Consider the following 20383-nt stretch of genomic DNA (forward strand, 5'->3'; position numbering starts at 1 on the left):
TGGACACACCAGCTTCCCGTATCACACACCGCACAACACAAACAGCGGCTGCCAGCGTTGGGAAGATCAGGGTTACTTACTTTTTTCGGCTATAGATTAGAATAAAGAGGTTATCCAGGATGATGCCGCCTCTCCCTCCCCATAGAGCTGCCCAATAGAGAGAGCTACAATACCTGTAACAGCACATAGGGAAGAGTGGCGCTGTTACGGGGGGTCATCTGAACCCTCTGTTGTGTATGGTCACCTACATATGATCCATTCCATTCTTCAGAAAGTGGGAATTATACTGGTGGAGATAGGAGTCAGCATGATGGATTTTTACTGCCCGACCCTTTCTGACTGTGGCTTACCCTTCCCCCGTAGGGAACACAGTAACACTCAGCCATGCCACGCACTCAAGTGACATTTACATGATAGTTATGCTTTAAAACTTAGGCCATGTTCACACATGGTATGACACCAGCCATTCTGTTATGGATGATCTTCATTTCTGGTGACTTCGGATGCGGGCGCACCTGTGTACGCCTGCATCCAGTTTCACTGTTGCACACAATGGAGTGTACAACATATGTTTAGCATAAATCACGGCCGTTGTTGCAAATTGGAACAACGGCAGTGATTTATGCTAAACATTTGTTGTGTGAACATGGCCTTACAATGTAAAAAAACAAAAAAACAAAAACAAAGTTCATTCTGACAGATGTGTTGCAGCATGTACTTCTATGCTGGTGGCTCCTGAACCCCAGCCGGTGGCTATCCGGCCCAGGCCACCAGAGCTCTGGATTCTACCAATCTGGCAGCATGGTATCTGCTCTCTGGTATCCTCTCTTACAGTCACTGTTCTTCCTCCCGTATACCGCATATAACAGAACATGGTCGGCTTCTTTCTGATAAGGGAGCAGCTTTATATGGCGGATGACGTCGCTTATGATGAGGCCTGAAGAAGCGAGTACAAGGCCTGTGGCAGGGAACGGGTTAAAGCCTTCTATATCATCACACAATAAGTAATCGCAGCTCTTGGCCTGCTGGAAATTGTATTCTTTCCAGTTTAATTATCGCCGGCTCTAAGGAGATTAGAATATATTACAGAGACATCTCGGAGCTCGGGCTGTATTAGTCACTGGTAAGCCCCCGGTGTTCCGAGCTCTCGGCAGCTTGTAAATATTTTGTAAACAGTTTATTAATAAAATGATCTACAAATGAGCCTCTTCCTCTCATCCCGCTTTATGGAGCCGCTCAGTTTAAAGTGGGCAGGTCCGACGGCGCCCGGATTAACCATTCGTCTGCTGCCCCCTTATTACAGGAATCCCCCCGCTTTACACCATTCCCCACCTACTAGTATTATCCCCATCAGGACTGGAGAGAACAAACATTATAAATATAAACAGACGGATTGTACATTTGTATTGATCTTATTGATGGTTTAGCTATATAATCAATGAGAAATTCTACAAATCTCCTATAATAATAAATGGACAGATCAGCATTCTCACCAGCTAAAGAAGTGATGCGGAACCTGCCGCACTCCAAAACTACAATCCCCATTGTGTCTGGACAGCCGAAGCAACAGCTGAAGGGCCGAAGGTTCCCCACCCCTGAAAATGGATCGTATATAGGCCTGAAGGTCCCAATACACCTCATACTATAGTCGTCTGAACCCTCTGCTGTGTATGGTGGCCTGTATATTATCCAGACTAGCAAGTGGGAATTATATTGGTGGTGTTTTACTACCCAACCCTTTTTGTTCTCAGAGAGGTAAGCCACTGATGGAGTGGTCTGGCTGTGGATTACTCCTCCCCATAGGGAACATTTGGGCATGCCAAACTGCTCATCTGTATAAGAAGGACAGCTGACTGTTATTTAAAGGGATACTCTTCCCAAAGTAAACTTTTCATATGTTGCTGCCCCTGGGGAGAATGTAACAGACAGCCTATTCTTATCCTCCTGCACTTCCCCGGTTTCCTCCTTTCGGCATCTTCAGGTCCTGGCTGAGCGATTCTGCCTCCATATCAGAGACAAACTCATCTGGTAGTGATAGTCTGCTCAGTCAATCACTGTCTGAGATGGGACAGCGCCGCACCCAGTGATTGGCTGAGCAGGCTGTCTTGCATGTGGAGGCGGGATCACTCAGTTGGGGACCAAAGATGACTGATGAGGAAACCGGGGGAGCGCGGGAAGGTAGAATCAGGCTGTTTGTTATGTTCTCACCAGGGACAGCAACATAATAAAAGTTTACTTTGAGCAGAATACCCCTTTAAAATGTATAGGTACCCTTTGTTTTATATTGCATCTTTTACAGTAAGGCAGAGTTCATACTGCGTTTTTGCAAGCCATTTTTTTTATCCATTTTATGTAAAAACTAACAAAAAACTGATGCATTTGTGTGCATTCGTTTTGATCCATTTTTCCATTGATTATAAAAAAAACAAAAACGAATTTTTGCAGCACACAGAAATACTAAAAAACAAAAAACAAACAAAAAAAAACCAGATGTGTTTTCATCTATTTTTCTTTTTTTTCTTTTTTATAATGGAAGTCAATGGAAAAATGGATCAACACGGATGCACACAAATGCATCAGTTTTTTTAGTTGGTTCTTCATCCGTTTTTTGTATAAAATAAATTAAAAAAACGCAGTGTGAACCCAGCCTAAGGCTTTTCTGCTTTGGTCAATTTCTTTTTGTTGGAAACGTCCCCCTTCCCCAATAGAAGTAGATGACAGGACGTCCCGCTGCTGAGACCCCCAGTGAACATGTGTAATGTGATGGGAAATCCAGTAGTCAGGCAGACCCTACCCACATGGATGGCCCAATAATGTATGTCCCCTGAGGAGGTACTCACATCTCTACGTGGAAAGGTGCTGAGCAGTTTGTACTCGTGGCAAGGGAATCCTTTGGATGCTACAAAGTTGAAGACCACCTGTAAGGGGTTGGAGCTCAGGAAACGCCTTTCGATGAACTCTCCGCTGGGTGTCCGGATCCGCAGCTTGCTCAGGGGCTCGCTCTGCTCCTCGGGTGGCTCCGGTGGAAGGGACTGTTCCAGGGAAAGCCTGATGGCCTGGGAATGAGATAACAGGGGGGTCAATAGGCCGCGGTCATTTATCTGACTACAATACAACTAAACAAGTTACACATGCATCCCGGGACCTTTTTTAGAAAACCAAATTCTTCCCAATTAATTGTCTGTATTGGTAATAAGGACGGGGTGAAAGCACGGCCCCATGGGTAATGTTTCTGTGTCACTGCAGCTATAGGCAGATGGATACAAAGGGAGAAGAGGGAACAAAAACTTCTGAAGCCATTTAAGTGAATACTGAAGCATCTGCATGTTGTAGAAGCCGTGCCCCGCTATATATATACATATATATATATATATATATATATATATATATATATATATATATATATATATATATATATATATATATATATATACCAGGAAAAAGAGCAAAGGACAGCATCTCCTCATAAAGTGCTTATAGTTTTATTGTGCCAGTTTGCAAAAAGAAAGTGCAACGTTTCAGCTCTATGAGCCTTTGTCAAGCGTATGCTTGACAAAGGCTCATAGAGCTGAAACGTTGCACTTTCTTTTTGCAAACTGGCACAATAAAACTATAAGCACTTTATGAGGAGATGCTGTCCTTTGCTCTTTTTCCTGGAATACGATTGGGGTGAGGGTCGAACCCCGTGAGGACTGTGCATCCCGCACTGCGTTACCGCGGATCCAACTTGTACTATATATATATATATATATATATATATATATATATCAATCACACGCTATAACCCGATAGAAGCCCCTGGCGTCTATGTTACTGTATGGGATAACTGGCGTCTATGTTACTGTATGGGATAACTGGCGTCTATGTTACTTTATGGGATAACTGGCGTCTGTGTTAGGAACTTCACATGAAGAGTTTTGGTTTAACTGGCTTAATTTGCCCCACAAGTCTCTACACTACCCTAAGACCACCAGGGTAAGCTGTCTCTATATATACTACCCTAAGACCACCAGGGTAAGCTGTCTCTATACTACCCTAAGACCACCAGGGTAAGCTGTCTCTATACTACCCTAAGACCACCAGGGTAAGCTGTCTCTATACTACCCTAAGACCACCAGGGTAAGCTGTCTCTATACTACCATAGCCCACCACTGGTCATACCTGATGCACTGAGTATAAATATATCACCTGTTTAACGCTAATGAAATCCTCAAAACACGACCTATTGGGGCTAATTATGGACTGGACTTGGGGAAACACCGCCCTAAACCACCAGGGATCCTGTCTTTACACTACCCTAGCAAACCAGGGAAGCTGTCTCTATACTACCATAGTACATCAGTGAAGTTGTCTCTACACTAAATTAGCACTACATTAGGGAAGCAGTCTCTACACCACTCCAGCCCACCAGGGAATCAGTCTCTACACCACTCCAGCCCACCAGGGAATCAGTCTCTACACCACTCCAGCCCACCAGGGAATCAGTCTCTACACCAGTGCAGCCCACCAGGGAATCAGTCTCTACACCACTCCAGCCCACCAGGGAAGCAGTCTCTACACCACTCCAGCCCACCAGTGAAGCAGTCTCTACACCACTCCAGCCCACCAGGGAAGCAGTCTCTACACCACTCCAGCCCACCAGGGAATCAGTCTCTACACCACTGCAGCCCACCAGGGAATCAGTCTCTACACCACTCCAGCCCACCAGGGAATCAGTCTCTACACCACTCCAGCCCACCAGTGAAGCAGTCTCTACACCACTCCAGCCCACCAGGGAAGCAGTCTCTACACCACTCCAGCCCATCATTCTGAGCATATACCATATACCATCCAATGTCTGGACTGGAAGTCCTTTCTATATGACAGCAGACACTTTATTGTGCCAGACAAATAACAATCCAAATTACGATAAACTAAACCCAACCTCGGCCTGTGATCCCGGACACACCAGAGCGTGCGGTTATATAACTGTGTATTATACCCCCCCCTGCCTAGCTGCCATTTCTGAGTATTTAGGGGCAGGTGTGGGAGATGTTGTCACTGTCCTGTGAGTGCCAGGTGACGGATCTGCGGATTCCCACCACTTAATGACAGCGTGCAGCGCAGATAATGAGAAGAAATCCTCCTCTCTCCAAATCCCAATTAGATCGGCCGGCGGCGGCAATGGCCCGAGAGGACACCTGATTCAATTGTCACCAGTAAAGGTTAACAAGGCTTCAGGGTAATTGCTTCAGCCGCCGCTTCAGCCGCTCATCCTCCTGTCTTTGAAGATGAAGAGGTGAGAAAACAATCAAATAAAAGTTAAACCTGATCCCCCTGGCCGCCCTGACGGCTCCTCCGTGTAACACCTCTCGCTGCTTCTCCGGCCTCGTCTGTCAACAAAGAAACAAGTGTTGTCTTGTTTCTCGGAAGTTAATCCCTCGTGCGGCTTTTGTACAGGAGCCAATTGCCCTTTACTTTAATGGAGAATACGAGATGGTGCGCACAATGGCCGAGGAGGAGTCGGGAGTATACGGACACTTCATCACAAGCTTGGCAATAACTTTTTTTTTTTTAATAGTTTCCATTACTTTGGGAGTTTAAAATATTTTTTTTTCTTACACAAAGTCCTATCTGCTATTACTATAATACACCGCAGATTTATCATATGAATCCACTGCCGACAATTTGCAGTAGCGTAAGGCTATGTTCACACAATGTACGAGCGACGGCTGTTGTTGCACTGAAAATTGCGCTAATTTTAATGAGCAACGGGCGGAAACAATTGACACATTGATTATTTCCAGGGCCGTACCAAACAACGGCTGTTGCTCAATATGCTGTGTGAACGCTGGCCATTGTTTGTATTGACTTCAACGCAACAAATTTTTCGCCCAATGTGTAAATAGTGAACAACGTCCGTTCTTGTCATAAAAAATATTTTGCGTGAACATAGCCTAATACTGCACCACATAAAATCCCATATATACATGATGTGACTGCGATATTGTAATGTCTATGACAAATATACAAGAGTCAAGTCTTGTGAGTGTAATAGGAATCCCGGCCGTTGTTTATCCCTATATCGGGCGCCTACAGATTTCTTTCCATTGGGCTTATGATCTGTATATAAATCTGGACACAATAACAAAATCATAAACCACAATAAAAACAATACACTAATCGGCAGGGCGCAGTGTTCTTCTTCCCATCCCGATGCCCGGACCCGCGCCCGGATTTGGTTTATTCCATGTTAAATCTACAATCGGCGCTCCTTTCCCTCCCCGCTCCCATTGTTATTACGGCACCTGTTTCTGTCTGTTGTTTTGACATTTTCCTGCCGGCTGCAATAACAGATGCCATTTTATTTACTGCTCCGGCTCAATTATATGGCACAAGGATAAACAGTAGCTCATTAGACTTCCCCTTCCCTTTGTGCCTAGGATTCCTATTTCCCCGATGTAACCAGTTCTCCCCCGATGGCGTTGTGGCAGGACGCACAATGCTTCTACCTAGGCAATGGACCAACTTAGAAGGAGAAAACAATTAGATGATGCGTGGAGCGTACAACTCCGGTGTCTGAACCGCCGACTCGGGGGCTCGAAAGAAGAAGAAAAAAAAAAAAACAGAAGGGAGGAGGTGGCTTCCTGTGAATAGATCAATAGCCACATTACAAATATACGCGCTGAACAAAAGCCCCTCTATGTAAGCAAACACAGGCCGACAACAATAGATTATGTGTAATCCCTGAACTTCAACTGCCGCATTCTCTAATAAACAGCATTGTTATAAAAAAATGGCTTTTGTTTTGTAAAGCAAATATCTATTATTTTCATTGCTGCACACTGTATTAAAAAGAACAGAGCGCCGGCCACAGTGCCGAGCCCGGACGTCGCAGCAGGAGAATATCGTTTCCAAACAGCTATTGTGAGTGCGGCTGGGAGAATGAAAGGTGGGGGAACCCAATGAATGGCTGTTTGTTTTACTGGGAACTATTGCTTTAGATCCGCGGGACGACAAAAGGGAGAATACGTGTGTGTGAGCCGTTCGGGTAACCTGGGAACGGAGGGGGGTCAGGTGCCGCTCTCCAAGAGATGCTGAAGCTCGGAAAGCTATGGGAGGGGGGCGGCAGAGATGAGCTTGTTAAAGAACTCGGCTCATCTTGATCTCAGTGTTGAGCAGCATCAAAAATATAAGGGGGAAACGTATGAGAATGAGACAAAACTCTATAGCCAGGGGTAGGGAACCTCGGCTCTCCAGCTTTGCAAAAGCTTTTGTTGTCCAGTCATGATGGGAGTTGTAGTTTTGCCACAGCTGAAGAGCCAAGGTTCCCTACCCCTGCTATAGCCTCTAAGGCAGAGATGGGGAACTGGCATGATGGGAATTGTAGTTTTGCAACCAGTCGAGGGTGGGGGGGGGCTGCAGGTAGTAAACGGGCAGACCCTTCTCCTGGCAGGAAACGGGCAGACCCTTCTCCTGGCAGGAAACGGGCAGACCCTTCTCCTGGCAGTAAACGGGCAGACCCTTCTCCTGGCAGTAAACGGGCAGACCCTTCTCCTGGCAGTAAACGGGCAGACCCTTCTCCTGGCAGTAAACGGGCAGACCCTTCTCCTGGCAGTAAACGGGCAGACCCTTCTCCTGGCAGTAAACGGGCAGACCCTTCTCCTGGCAGTAAACGGGCAGACCCTTCTCCTGGCAGTAAACGGGCAGACCCTTCTCCTGGCAGTAAACGGGCAGACCCTTCTCCTGGCAGTAAACGGGCAGACCCTTCTCCTGGCAGTAAACGGGCAGACCCTTCTCCTGGCAGTAAACGGGCAGACCCTTCTCCTGGCAGTAAAGGGGCAGACCCTTCTCCTGGCAGTAAAGGGGCAGACCCTTCTCCTGGCAGTAAAGGGGCAGACCCTTCTCCTGGCAGTAAAGGGGCAGACCCTTCTCCTGGCAGTAAAGGGGCAGACCCTTCTCCTGGCAGTAAAGGGGCAGACCCTTCTCCTGGCAGTAAAGGGGCAGACCCTTCTCCTGGCAGTAAAGGGGCAGACCCTTCTCCTGGCAGTAAAGGGGCAGACCCTTCTCCTGGCAGTAAAGGGGCAGACCCTTCTCCTGGCAGTAAAGGGGCAGACCCTTCTCCTGGCAGTAAAGGGGCAGACCCTTCTCCTGGCAGTAAAGGGGCAGACCCTTCTCCTGGCAGTAAACGGGCAGACCCTTCTCCTGGCAGTAAACGGGCAGACCCTTCTCCTGGCAGTAAACGGGCAGACCCTTCTCCTGGCAGTAAACGGGCAGACCCTTCTCCTGGCAGTAAACGGGCAGACCCTTCTCCTGGCAGTAAACGGGCAGACCCTTCTCCTGGCAGTAAACGGGCAGACCCTTCTCCTGGCAGTAAACGGGCAGACCCTTCTCCTGGCAGTAAACGGGCAGACCCTTCTCCTGGCAGTAAACGGGCAGACCCTTCTCCTGGCAGTAAACGGGCAGACCCTTCTCCTGGCAGTAAACGGGCAGACCCTTCTCCTGGCAGTAAACGGGCAGACCCTTCTCCTGGCAGTAAACGGGCAGACCCTTCTCCTGGCAGTAAACGGGCAGACCCTTCTCCTGGCAGTAAACGGGCAGACCCTTCTCCTGGCAGTAAACGGGCAGACCCTTCTCCTGGCAGTAAACGGGCAGACCCTTCTCCTGGCAGTAAACGGGCAGACCCTTCTCCTGGCAGTAAACGGGCAGACCCTTCTCCTGGCAGTAAACGGGCAGACCCTTCTCCTGGCAGTAAACGGGCAGACCCTTCTCCTGGCAGTAAAGGGGCAGACCCTGTGTAGTGCATTTTACCTCTCTTTCCTGCTCCTGTTCCTTCTTTATCTGTTCCAGACGATACTGTTCAGCCATTTCTCTCTCCTGAGCTTCCCTCTATGACAGAAAGAAAGGACATCAGCCGTCTTATCCCGGCTCCTTCCTAATACCGATATTATTAATGTCATCACTGCAGCCATATGTGATGGTGAGCTCACCTTGGCTCGGTCCGCTTCTAGAGACAGGCGGTAGGCTTCATCTTGCTCTCGTTTTACGTTTTCTCTGGCTTCTCGCTCATCCTAGGGGTAAAATGCAAAGTACAGTGAGGACTAAAGCCATTTAAACTGAATTTTTCCAACAAAGGGGCATCAATTACACCAATAAAAGAAATAATTAAAATCACTTACATTTAAAAAAATAATTGAACTAACCTGACCCTTTTTTTGCCTTCCAATCTGAAGGTCATATGTTACAGAGCAGGAGGGGCTGAGCAGACAGATATATCCTTATGGGAAAAGATTCAGTAGAACTTCTCATTTATTCATGTAAACCTCTTCTTATTCTGGGCTAAGTAGCCAAGTGGGCGGTCCTACCTAGTGATTGACAACTGTCTGTATACAAGTGACTACAAGGACTGATGTCAAATCCTGAGCAGGACCGCCTACATGACCATCCCATGAATATGTTCCTATGGAGCATGCCTTTATTTCGCCTCTTGTTCTGACCAATATGACAAACTTCTGTTTTGTAGCTTGGCACCCTTATTTCATAAATTAAAGAAGCACCCCCACAGTTTGTTTGTTACTTCTTATGCATATAGTCATTCATATATAAATCAGAGAGTATTGCCTCATTTAGTTTTTCCTTTCTATCTGCAAATTCCTGAAATCCTTTCTATCTGATGGGTCATGTGATCTTAAGGTCACCCCCTGAAAATCCCAGGTGTTTCTGTGAACTCCATGGGGTCACCCATCTCAGCCAGCAGAATCCCCTCTATGATAAAGCTGCATGGACTGTTCCACACAAGCTTTTCACAGGGGGAGACACACTTCCAGTAGTGTTATTGATGAAGATTATTCCTTTAAGGAAGCTGAAAGACCAAAAACATTTCTAACCGTTTTCCAGCAGGAACCAAAATAACACAAAATGAATTAATGGGAAAAATTTGTTCCAGGAGAGAACTTGTAAGTCACTGGTACAGCAAAGAAAATGTCCTAAAGGTCGATATAATAGAAATGAAAAAGATTCATTTCACAACCCAAAAATAAGGTAGGTAATGTGTTCTGTATCAATAAAGACGACTGTATCTGCAAGGAAGGGGTTAATCAGTTAACTCTCCCTCCATACACCCAACTCCCCAGGGGGCTGCAAACCTGCTGGTCCTAGTGCCCGCTGCCTGGAGCAGCTATGGGTGAAGGGGTTGGAGGGAAGCAGCGGTGACACGGACAGGAGGAGAGCCAGAAGACGTCCGATCACCGACACAGTTGATCAAGTATGGGGTTGGGGGAGGGTCCTGGGGTAGGAGTAGAGGGGGTCTCTTTTGGGTGTGTTGTTACTTTTGATATTGGAATAATTTTTTGTTGATATACTGGAAGTGTGGTTTTTCACTGTTATATCTCAGAAATTTATAATAAAAAACTTTATTTAAAAAACAAAAACAAAAAAAACCACAGTTGATCATGTAGCAGTGGCTTAAAATTACCAAATCTTACTTGTTTACCACATTAGGCCGGGTTCACACTGCCTTTTTGCAGTCCATTTAACGTATCTGTTTTTAAATGATTACTTTTAATGTACACAAAAATGTGGTCAACCCCCTTTTTGTGTACGCTGGAAAAAAAACAAAAAAAACAAAATACCCACATCCATTTTTTTTTTTTTTTAAATAATGGAATTAAATCCATTAGATCCATGTGGATGAACCCAATTGGATCAATTTTATTCTATAAAACGCATATGCTAAACTGCAAAAAAATGGAATTTTAATTTTTTTAATTCCTTTTTAAATTTTTGTATTTAATTTAAAATTTTTAATTTTAAAAAATTAATTTAATGTTAACATTTAAATTTTTTTAATTTAATTTAATTAGAATTTTTTAAAAAATCGTTAGCTTGTCTTGCAAAATGCTCTCAGACCAAGTTACTTGTAATCCAAGGTTTGTATAAACTGATTTGTAACAATTATCAGAATGTTCTGAAAATACAAAGAGTGGATCGGTAACTGACCGTATCCCGGCGTCCGTCCATATTTTAGGCAATCGAACTATATGATTTGACTGCAGCCTGAGAAGATAGCTGAAGCTGCTCAGGAAGGTAACATTTACCTCCAGTAATTGCCGGACAATGGAGGGGGGCAGCTCCCGATGTTGTGTAACGCTGCTCCCCATTACCCCACAATTAGGTATTATTAACCACTAGCGGCACATACAAGTGTGTGTTGGGGCGGTTGTCACTGCCAGATCATGTCCCACTGCTCGCCCCAGCTTACTCCTTGCTGGGAGTTGACAGCAACAAAGGTCCTGCGGTTTTCTCTCCATTTAATTAAACGTAGGATCTATGGCTCCCCTGCATGGCGGCGGAACTGCTACCTGACTCTCACCGCGGGGCCCGGCTCCAAACCCTCGGAATTAATCCGAGAAGGGGAAGCGCGTAATGACTAAAACAGAGCGAGAGATATATACACTGTATACTTCTCCGACGGGTTTCAGTTTTGTTCAACAGTTCAAGATCTGGTTTAATGAGATCATGTGAACGTGCTGTCAGTACGACCCGCCGAGCGGCTGCTGTTAGGTTAAAATAGAACAACACATCGAGCTCGAGAAAAAAAAAAAAAAAGATGGAAAATAATGAGCAATAATAGCCGCGGATTGAAATAAAAACACAAAATAATTTCACACCTTCTCAAACGTCGCCCATGTAACTATTCCGTGCCAAGGAGGATTATCGAGAAATGTATTTACTCTAATAAGTCATTGTCGAGAAGAAAGAGAGAAAGTGTAATAATAAAAGTCCTGTAAATTATTAAAACAAAGAATAAAAAATGAAAGTTAACAAAATGAACTTTTCAAAGGGTTTATCCAGTTATTTTTTTTTCTTTTAAATTAACTGGTGTCAGAAAGTTATATTGATTTGTAAATTACTTCTATTTAAAAATCTCCAGTCTTCCAGTACTTATCAGCTGCTGTATGTCCTGCAGGAAGTGGTGTATTCTCTCCAGTCTGACACAGTGCTCTCTGCTGCCACCTCTGTCCATGTCAGGAACTGTCCAGAGCAGGAGAGGTTTTCTATGAGGATTTGCTGCTGCTCTGGACAGTTCCTGACATGGACAGAGGTGGCAGCAGAGAGCACGGTGTCAGACTGGAGAGAATACACCACTTACTGCAGGACATACAGCTGCTGATAAGTACTGGAAGACTGGAGATTTTTAAACCATAGCAAATTACAAATCTGTATAACTTTAATTGGTGGGTTACCAATCCTTGACATAGTGAGACGAGACCTATGGCAACCAATCAAATCTTTCCGTCAATGTGGTTTTATAGCTGTCATACAGCGTCAGACTAGTTATATATACGCTCCAGCACATGTAGACCAAGGCCTTGCTCCTAAGCTCCGGGCACAGTCTGTATACACGGACTGTGTGCTCCGAAACCGCTAAAATCTTCCCGGTACTGTACTGACACAGATGCATGGCTGGGTCAGTACCGTAGCACAAAGATGCCGGCATCACAATGATAAATGAGGACGGGAGCTCCGATTATCCGTTCCATTGCACACTGTCTATAGTTACGGACTGTGTACGGAACGTGGGAATAACCTAACTCAGCACGGGGGACTTTAAGAACGTCTGTGGGATCTGGGACTACAAGAAGGGGCAAGAAGTTTCCAGAATATTAAGGCCGGATCATTTCTACTATTTTATCCCCCAGCTTGTAGACTGCTCATACACCCGCTTGTAGACTGCTCATACACCCACTTGTAGACTGCTCATACCCCCGCTTGTAGACTGCTCATACACCTGCTTGTAGACTGCTCATACCCCCGCTTGTAGACTGCTCATACCCCTGCTTGTAGACTGCTCATACCCCCGCTTGTAGACTGCTCATACCCCCGCTTGTAGACTGCTCATACACCCGCTTGTAGACTGCTCATACCCCCGCTTGTAGACTGCTCATACCCCCGCTTGTAGACTGCTCATACCCCCGCTTGTAGACTGCTCATACCCCCGCTTGTAGACTGCTCATACCCCCGCTTGTAGACTGCTCATACCCCCGCTTGTAGACTGCTCATACCCCCGCTTGTAGACTGCTCATACCCCCGCTTGTAGACTGCTCATACCCCCGCTTGTAGACTGCTCATACCCCCGCTTGTAGACTGCTCATACCCCCGCTTGTAGACTGCTCATACCCCCGCTTGTACACTGCTCATACACCCGCTTGTACACTGCTTATACACCCGCTTGTAGACTGCTTATACCTCCGCTTGTAGACTGCTCATACCCCCGCTTGTAGACTGCTCATACCCCCGCTTGTAGACTGCTCATACCCCCGCTTGTAGACTGCTCATACCCCCGCTTGTAGACTGCTTATACCTCCGCTTGTAGACTGCTCATACCCCCGCTTGTAGACTGCTCATACACCCGCATGTAGACTGCTCATACACCCGCTTGTAGACTGCTCATACACCCGCTTGTAGACTGCTCATACCCCCGCTTGTAGACTGCTTATACCTCCGCTTGTAGACTGCTTATACCCCCGCTTGTAGACTGCTCATACACCCGCTTGTAGACTGCTCATACACCCGCTTGTAGACTGCTCATACACCCGCTTGTAGACTGCTCATACCCCCGCTTGTAGACTGCTCATACCCCCGCTTGTAGACTGCTTATACACTGCACACACTCTGCATTATGTTCACACCGAGGAATAGGCAAGAAATTGAAGAGGAAAGTTTTCCGCTTGAAATTTCTTCAGGCCTGACGGAATAGGTGCGGAATAGGTGCGGAAAGCCTTAATGACTTCTATGGGATTTCTCTAGCAGAATCCGCCCAAATAACTGACATGTCAATTCTTTGGGTACATGCACACTGAGCAGTTCTCGTGGATTCAGCGAGGAATTAAATAGGAAAGATTCTGCTCTGGCAGAATTCAAGCAGAATTTCAGCCTCATTGACTTCTATAGGATGCCTCTAGTGGAATCCGGCCAAAGAATTGACATGTCAATTCTTTGGGTGAAATGTGGATTCGGTGCGGAAAGTCCGCCGTGTGCACTAATGTGTGGAAATTCAATAGAAACCTCTGGGAGCCAACACTGCTTATTTATGGGCAGAACTTTGAGCGGATTCCGCGCACATTTTGACATGGAATCTGCGCGAGAATTGCTCATAGCGCATATACCCTTTGGGCGGAAAGCAGATCTGTGGCAGAACATTAAGAGTTTAAATTCTGTCGAGTGAGCAACGGTGCGGAAATCCCATAGAACACAATGGGACATTGCTCTGCACATATTTTACGGTTGGAATTTCAAGTGGAATATGCATAAAATTAAGCGCAGATCCCGCCTGAAATCCATCCGTGTGAACAGACCCTTGCGCTATGATCGCTCACTGCTGAGAAACTGAAATTCGCAGAAATTACATTCAGATTTGACACTTTTTCTATGTGAGCGGCTTTTACCTGTTATTTAAAGGTCAATTACGTCTCTGTTATTTTTTTGCAATATTAAAGCAATAAACAAGGAAGAAAGTGTGCGGCTGCGGAGGAGAATCGGTTGAGGTGTATAGAGGTAATGCACAATAAATCTTCTCTCGGCAGAGCTGCCCGGGGCTGATCCCCAGCGCTCGCTGATCCCGGTTATTTCTTACAAATGGCACAGTTAGCAGAATAGTAGTAATAAAAGTAATATCTTCCCTCCTCCGCCTCCTCTTATCCGCAGATCACCCGGCGCTTTACACAGTAATGAATACATCTTCTCCGTTATTACGGCTCCACATTTTGTTTACCTCTGCTGGATGAAAGGCTTTGCAGGTTCCCTGGGATTTGAATCTGTGACCTTCTGGCTGTTAAGATGTTATGGGAACCTCACCCACCTGTCTGGCATTTAGTGTAAAATGCAATAACTACTTTCTGCTTACAGTAAAGGAAAGACGAGGGGGGGATCGATGTAGCGCCGGCGTGCTGGGCCACAGACGATAACGGTTTGGGGGCAGGTGAATCCAGAAGAAGCCTCTTAAACGTTGGTCCCTACAAAGCCCCCCCCCCCCCAGCCTTGGAGGAGCCCTATTGAGCCCTATTAGACGGGGAGATTATCGTGAAAATTATCATTATATCGTTCGAATTTAAACAATAACAATAATTTTGTGTAAATGTCGGCAACGATCAAATGACCTACGAGAAATCGTTCATCGTTCGTTTGGTGCTGACGCCAACATCATTGTTATTCGTTCCCTGTAATTCGTTCGTTCCTTCGTTCACTGGGATCAGATGGAGTAACCGATCACAGTAACTAATGACCATCGCTCTGTGTAATGGACCTTTTATACGGAGCAATTATCACTCGAATTTTCTTGATAACGATCTCAACTGAGCGATAATTGGCTCGTGTAAACTCTGAACGATCAAGCGACAAATGATAAATCGTTCATCGTGATCTTTCAACAAGTTCTGAAATCGTTGTTGGTCGTTCACTGAAAATTCACAGATCGCTTTGTGTAAACAGTCTTTCACCGATTCACCCTGTGTGAGAGATAGGCTTAAGCGATCTTAAAACGATCGGAATAACGAATTTTCCAAACGATATATCAATCCGTCTAAATGCTGATCGTTATAAAAAAAACACATCGTTACTTCGAAATCATTAAGCGTTCGACTGGGCGAATTATCGCTCCATGTAAACGCACCATAATATGGTGAACGATTTTTTTTTTTTTTTTTTATTTGTATCGCGCACAGAGATTCCGCAGCGCTTCACCTATCTGTATGTTTTTGGGTGTGGGAGGAAATCGGAGTACCCGGAGGAAACCCACGCAAACACAGAGAGAATATGTTGCCCTTGGTGGGATTTGAACCCAGGACCCCAGCACTGCAACGATTTTAGGTTAACAATAAACAATCTCATTTGCAATCTCGTTAGTCATTAAAAATCGTTGTCTAATAGGCCTTAGAGACGTACATATACTACGGGTGACACTTTTATATTAAAGCGACTCTGTACCCACAATCTGACCCCCCAAATCACTTGTACCTTCGGATAGCTGCTTTAAATCCAAGAACTGCCCTGGGGTGCGTTCAGCAGGTGATGCAGTTATTGTCCTAAAAAAACAACTTTTAAACATGCAGTCCCGTGCCCAACGGCCGTGGCCTAGAAAATGTATGCCCTAACTTTGCACCACCCCTCCGTCCTTCCTCCCCACCCTCTTCATCATTAGGAATGCACCTAGAACATTTTCTCCTGTCTGAACATTGCACAGGTGCCCTAACGATCCAGCCCATGTGCCGGCTGACACAGGTGAGGAATAGGAGACAATCTGCCTGGAGCATACCTAATGATGAGGAGGGCGGGAAGGAGGGACAGAGAGGGTGTGCCAGCCTAATGCACTCACAATCTAAGCCACGGCCGTTGGGCACGGGGCTGCCAGTTTAAAAGTTGTTTTTTAGGACAATACCTGCCCTTCTTAAAGGGGAATTCAATCAAATTTAAAAATCGTGAGGTGTCAAAGTTACACAGATTTGTAAATGACTTTTAAAAATATTTGTATGACTGTTTAAAAATCTGCAGAATTCCAGTACCTATCAGCTGCTGTATGTCCTGCAGGAAGTGGTGTATTCTCTCCAGTCTGACACAGTGCTCTCTGCTGCCACCTCTGTCCATGTCAGGAACTGTCCAGAGCAGGATAGGTTTTCTATGGGGATTTGCTGCTGCTCTGGACAGTTCCTGACATGGACAGAGGTGGCAGCAGAGAGCACTGTGTCAGACTGGAGAGAATACACCACTTCCTGCAGAACATACAGCAGCTGAAAAGTTTAGGAAGACTGGAGATTTTTAAATAAAAGTAAGTTACAAATCTGTACAACTTTTTTGACACTGGCTGATTTGGGGTGATAAGCCCTTTAAAAGGTTATCAAGGATTTGAAAAACATGGCTCTTGCCCTAAAGGCGTGTGTGGTTTTACAATTCAATGACGCTTTTTTTTTTTTTTTTTTTTCCAAATATGGGAGTCAATGGAAAAACGGATCAAAACGGATGCACACAAAAGGCATCAGTTTTTTGCATAAAACGGATGAAAAAATGGATAAAAAAAACGTTGCGTGAACCAAATCTTAGTAAATCCTTTTAATCTCCATAAACATTTCTGGATCCCCTATTCTTATAGCTGTGTTATCTGCTGCTCCAAAGTAACTCAATAACCAACTGGGTGTTACCAATTGTGGACGTGTCCCTGCACGGTCTGCTCTGATTGGATAGTGTGAGACGGTGCAGGGACACGCCCCCAGCTGCTAACACCCAGTTGGCTATTCAGTCATATATTTCTAGTAAGAACAGCACAGGATCGGCACATCACACAGCTATAAAAATAGGTGATCCAGAATTGTTATTTCACAGGGAATAAAAGGATCTACTAATACAGACAGGTCAGGAGTGGGAACAAGATCTCTTTAAAGGGAATCTGTTTATGTGGCCTTAAATGAAGTGACAAAAATGCTGAACAGAACGGTGTATTACTTACATCATTCTTTTCAGCTGTTCTCCTTTATACTGTGCCACTAGCTCCGCCCCTAGCTCCTGATTTACAGCTGTCTGCCTATACATAGTATAGATATAAAACTGACAGTGTGCTGGTGCTCATGAACATCCAGGACTACTTAGCATGCGCACATAATGGAGAGGAATAGTTTTTGTCCTTTTCATTCAGGAGATCAGCTGCACAGAACAATGTAAGCGATACATCATTCTGTTCAGCTTCTCTGTTACTAGTTTATGCTACCCTGTCCTATGGGACTTAAGCCACCAATATTGGACTGGAATGGGTCCAACCAGACACAGAGCTATACATTTGGTATCCACTATGTCCAATATTGCAGCTCAGTCCAATTCTCCTAAATGGAGGAAAAAAACACAAGTTTTTGAGGCAATTTCTAATGCCAAAGCCAGAAGTAGATCTAAAAGAAATGGGAAATATAAAAGGAACATGGGGAGACAATAACTATTGAGTGTAAAATTTGTGAATGTTCTACAGAGTATTTGTCTCTTCTTTACCCAGCTGAATAGTACTAATTTACCTAAATCAATTTGTGAATAGAATATTCTGAAAATATTGTGCAAAAAAATTCACCTTGTACTGACCAGACGTAGGCCTGCACCACTTTGTGTGACTTCCGCAACTCATCAATTGGGCCCAAATCCCAGATTATATGAACTTTTGGGTAAATACTTAAAAACAGGCAGATTGTAAAATAAGTCGCATCTAAAAAATATTTGCCTGTCAAATACCGATAACTTAGACTAAATATGGGTGGAAAATCAAATTTTTCACCGAAAAATAGGCACAAAGCCATTGATAAATGTCCCCCATAGACTTTTTACGGCTTAAGTCACTTCTGGCTTTGGCTAAAAAAAAAAAAAAAAAGTGACTTTTTCTAAAAAGTTTAACGTGAAGCTGCCTTAAAAAAATCTGAAACATCTGAATTTTCCTAAAAAATTCTGAAAAATTCTGTTAAGTTTAACTCTTTAGCACACATCATGTGACCTTAACGAGCAATATTTCTTTTTCCCCGACTTGTTTCCTCTCCGTCACCAGACAAATTGTAACCTTTTAAAAACTTTTCCTTGGCAAACGTGTTCTCAAAAAAGAGCGAGCGCGCAGATGCTGCCGTATTGCGGAAGAGGTTACAGAGATGGAGAGAAGCGGATACAAATGTCAGCCGGCAAATCACATTCTCGTCTAAGCCCCAGCCTAATGCCATCAATCTGCGGAAGCGGCTGGGTCGTCTTCCAGGGGGTTTACCTGCTTTAGGCTCACGGTTTCTCGAGTGGCATAATAACCAGGAGGATGAGATATCTGCCCGGATCTCAGGTTTCGTTGCGATCCCTTTTTTATTTCCTCACCTTGTGTAGCTGAGATAGAAATTAGACAGATCTGCTCTCTGGCACTGGATGTTGTTTGGCACGAGATAAACAAAAAAAGGCCGCCTATTACTTTAACACAACAGAGATGAACTTTCCGGCAAATGAATTTTTAATGTGCTGTTAGTTATCTACATGGGTCCTGGAATGGAGAGGATGGCGGAGCAATCGCTAGAGAAAATGGAGCGGAATCTCGAGAAAATTAAACTAAGAAACCAAATGATGACTGGTTAAATGTGCAATAGCCAAAATAGCGCCTCGAGTGGCTGGATCTGTAAAGTCTCCGTCAACTATTCTGACCAGAAACTTTCTAAAGGTTAAAACTGGGTACAAAATTGTGCAAATGTAAAAAACATACATATACATGTATATATATATATATATATTTATTTTTATATATATATATATATATATATATATATATATATATATATATATATATATATTTTTTTTTTTTTTTTTTAGTTTTTTTTTTATTTATTTAGTACTTTTTAAATTAAAATCAGCTTAAAGAGGTCGTCCGGGCAAAATAAAGAGATGGTTGGGGTTCGACTTCCGTACCCCCACCTGTTATCCGTATAGGGTCGCGGCTTCTTTCTTAATAGAGCTGTGGATACGGCACGTGACTTGTGGCTTAATTCATCTCTATGTAGCTGCCAGAAAGAGACAAGTGCGAACTCTCCGACTTACTCGGTCCTTAGCGTTGCTTCATAGGACTGAACAGAGCTGCAGGTCACATGCCGTACTTTCAGCTCTATTTGTTACACAGAAGCTGCAACCCGATACGGAGATCGGTGTGAGGTACAGAGGTGTGACCCCTCCCGAAATCTCATAAATAAATTTCTCTTCAATATTATATTAAGATAGATGCAGCGTCGCAGTGCCTTCTCGCCTATCAGCTCACCACCTACTTGGCTTTGAGGTTACAGGAGATCGGTCCACTCTCCTGACCGGTCTCTCATTGTTTTTGGTTCATCTATGATTTATGTTGGACTGCCCTTCTGTTGTTCCTCCTGGAAATATATTCATTGTGTAGTGTAACGTGAATTCCGATTCTCCAGGAGGAATAACAGAGGGGCAGCACTCCGCAGAATGTAAGATATACTGCAACTAGAGAAGAGCAAAACATACAGAAAGTTTTCTTCATCCAATCCTGAACGTTCGGTATTTGAATCCCAGTGGCTGGATAAGTTGGATGCAGGGCTGCCTGGAAAACATGGAGACAGCTATAGACTGTATCTACCAGGACTCCTTAGCGCAGCATCCAACTTCTTCAGCCACCAGTAATCAAATACTTAAGCATGCTCCAGTAACACTTAAGGGCCCCATTAAATGGCCTGACACAGTCCGTAAACGAACGCTGATCTTGGGAATCCAAGCTCAATTACAGGGCCTTCACCAGGTTAGATCAGTCATGTAACCATGCTGCCGGGAGCAGTCGCTGAATCGTTCGTGGAACCCTTTGTGACACTCAACCGTCCACGTCTCCCTGTAGTAAGGGATGTGCAGC

At 44.8% G+C, this 20383-nt stretch overlaps 1 protein-coding gene across 1 annotated transcript in view; it reads right to left on the bottom strand.

Annotated features, from left to right (window-relative positions):
- Positions 1-20383, bottom strand: part of FAF1 (Fas associated factor 1) — a 182297-nt gene that overhangs the window by 11228 nt on the left and 150686 nt on the right. The window contains exons 16-18 of the mRNA XM_069981585.1: positions 8970-9050; positions 8791-8868; positions 2841-3056 (exon numbers count right to left, since the gene is read on the bottom strand). Of these exons, the coding sequence (XP_069837686.1) occupies positions 2841-3056; positions 8791-8868; positions 8970-9050 (375 nt within the window). The remainder of the gene's footprint in view (positions 1-2840; positions 3057-8790; positions 8869-8969; positions 9051-20383) is intronic.

This window comes from Dendropsophus ebraccatus, chromosome 8 (assembly GCF_027789765.1).
Source record: "Dendropsophus ebraccatus isolate aDenEbr1 chromosome 8, aDenEbr1.pat, whole genome shotgun sequence".
In the NCBI taxonomy this organism is placed as follows: Eukaryota; Metazoa; Chordata; class Amphibia; order Anura; family Hylidae; genus Dendropsophus; species Dendropsophus ebraccatus.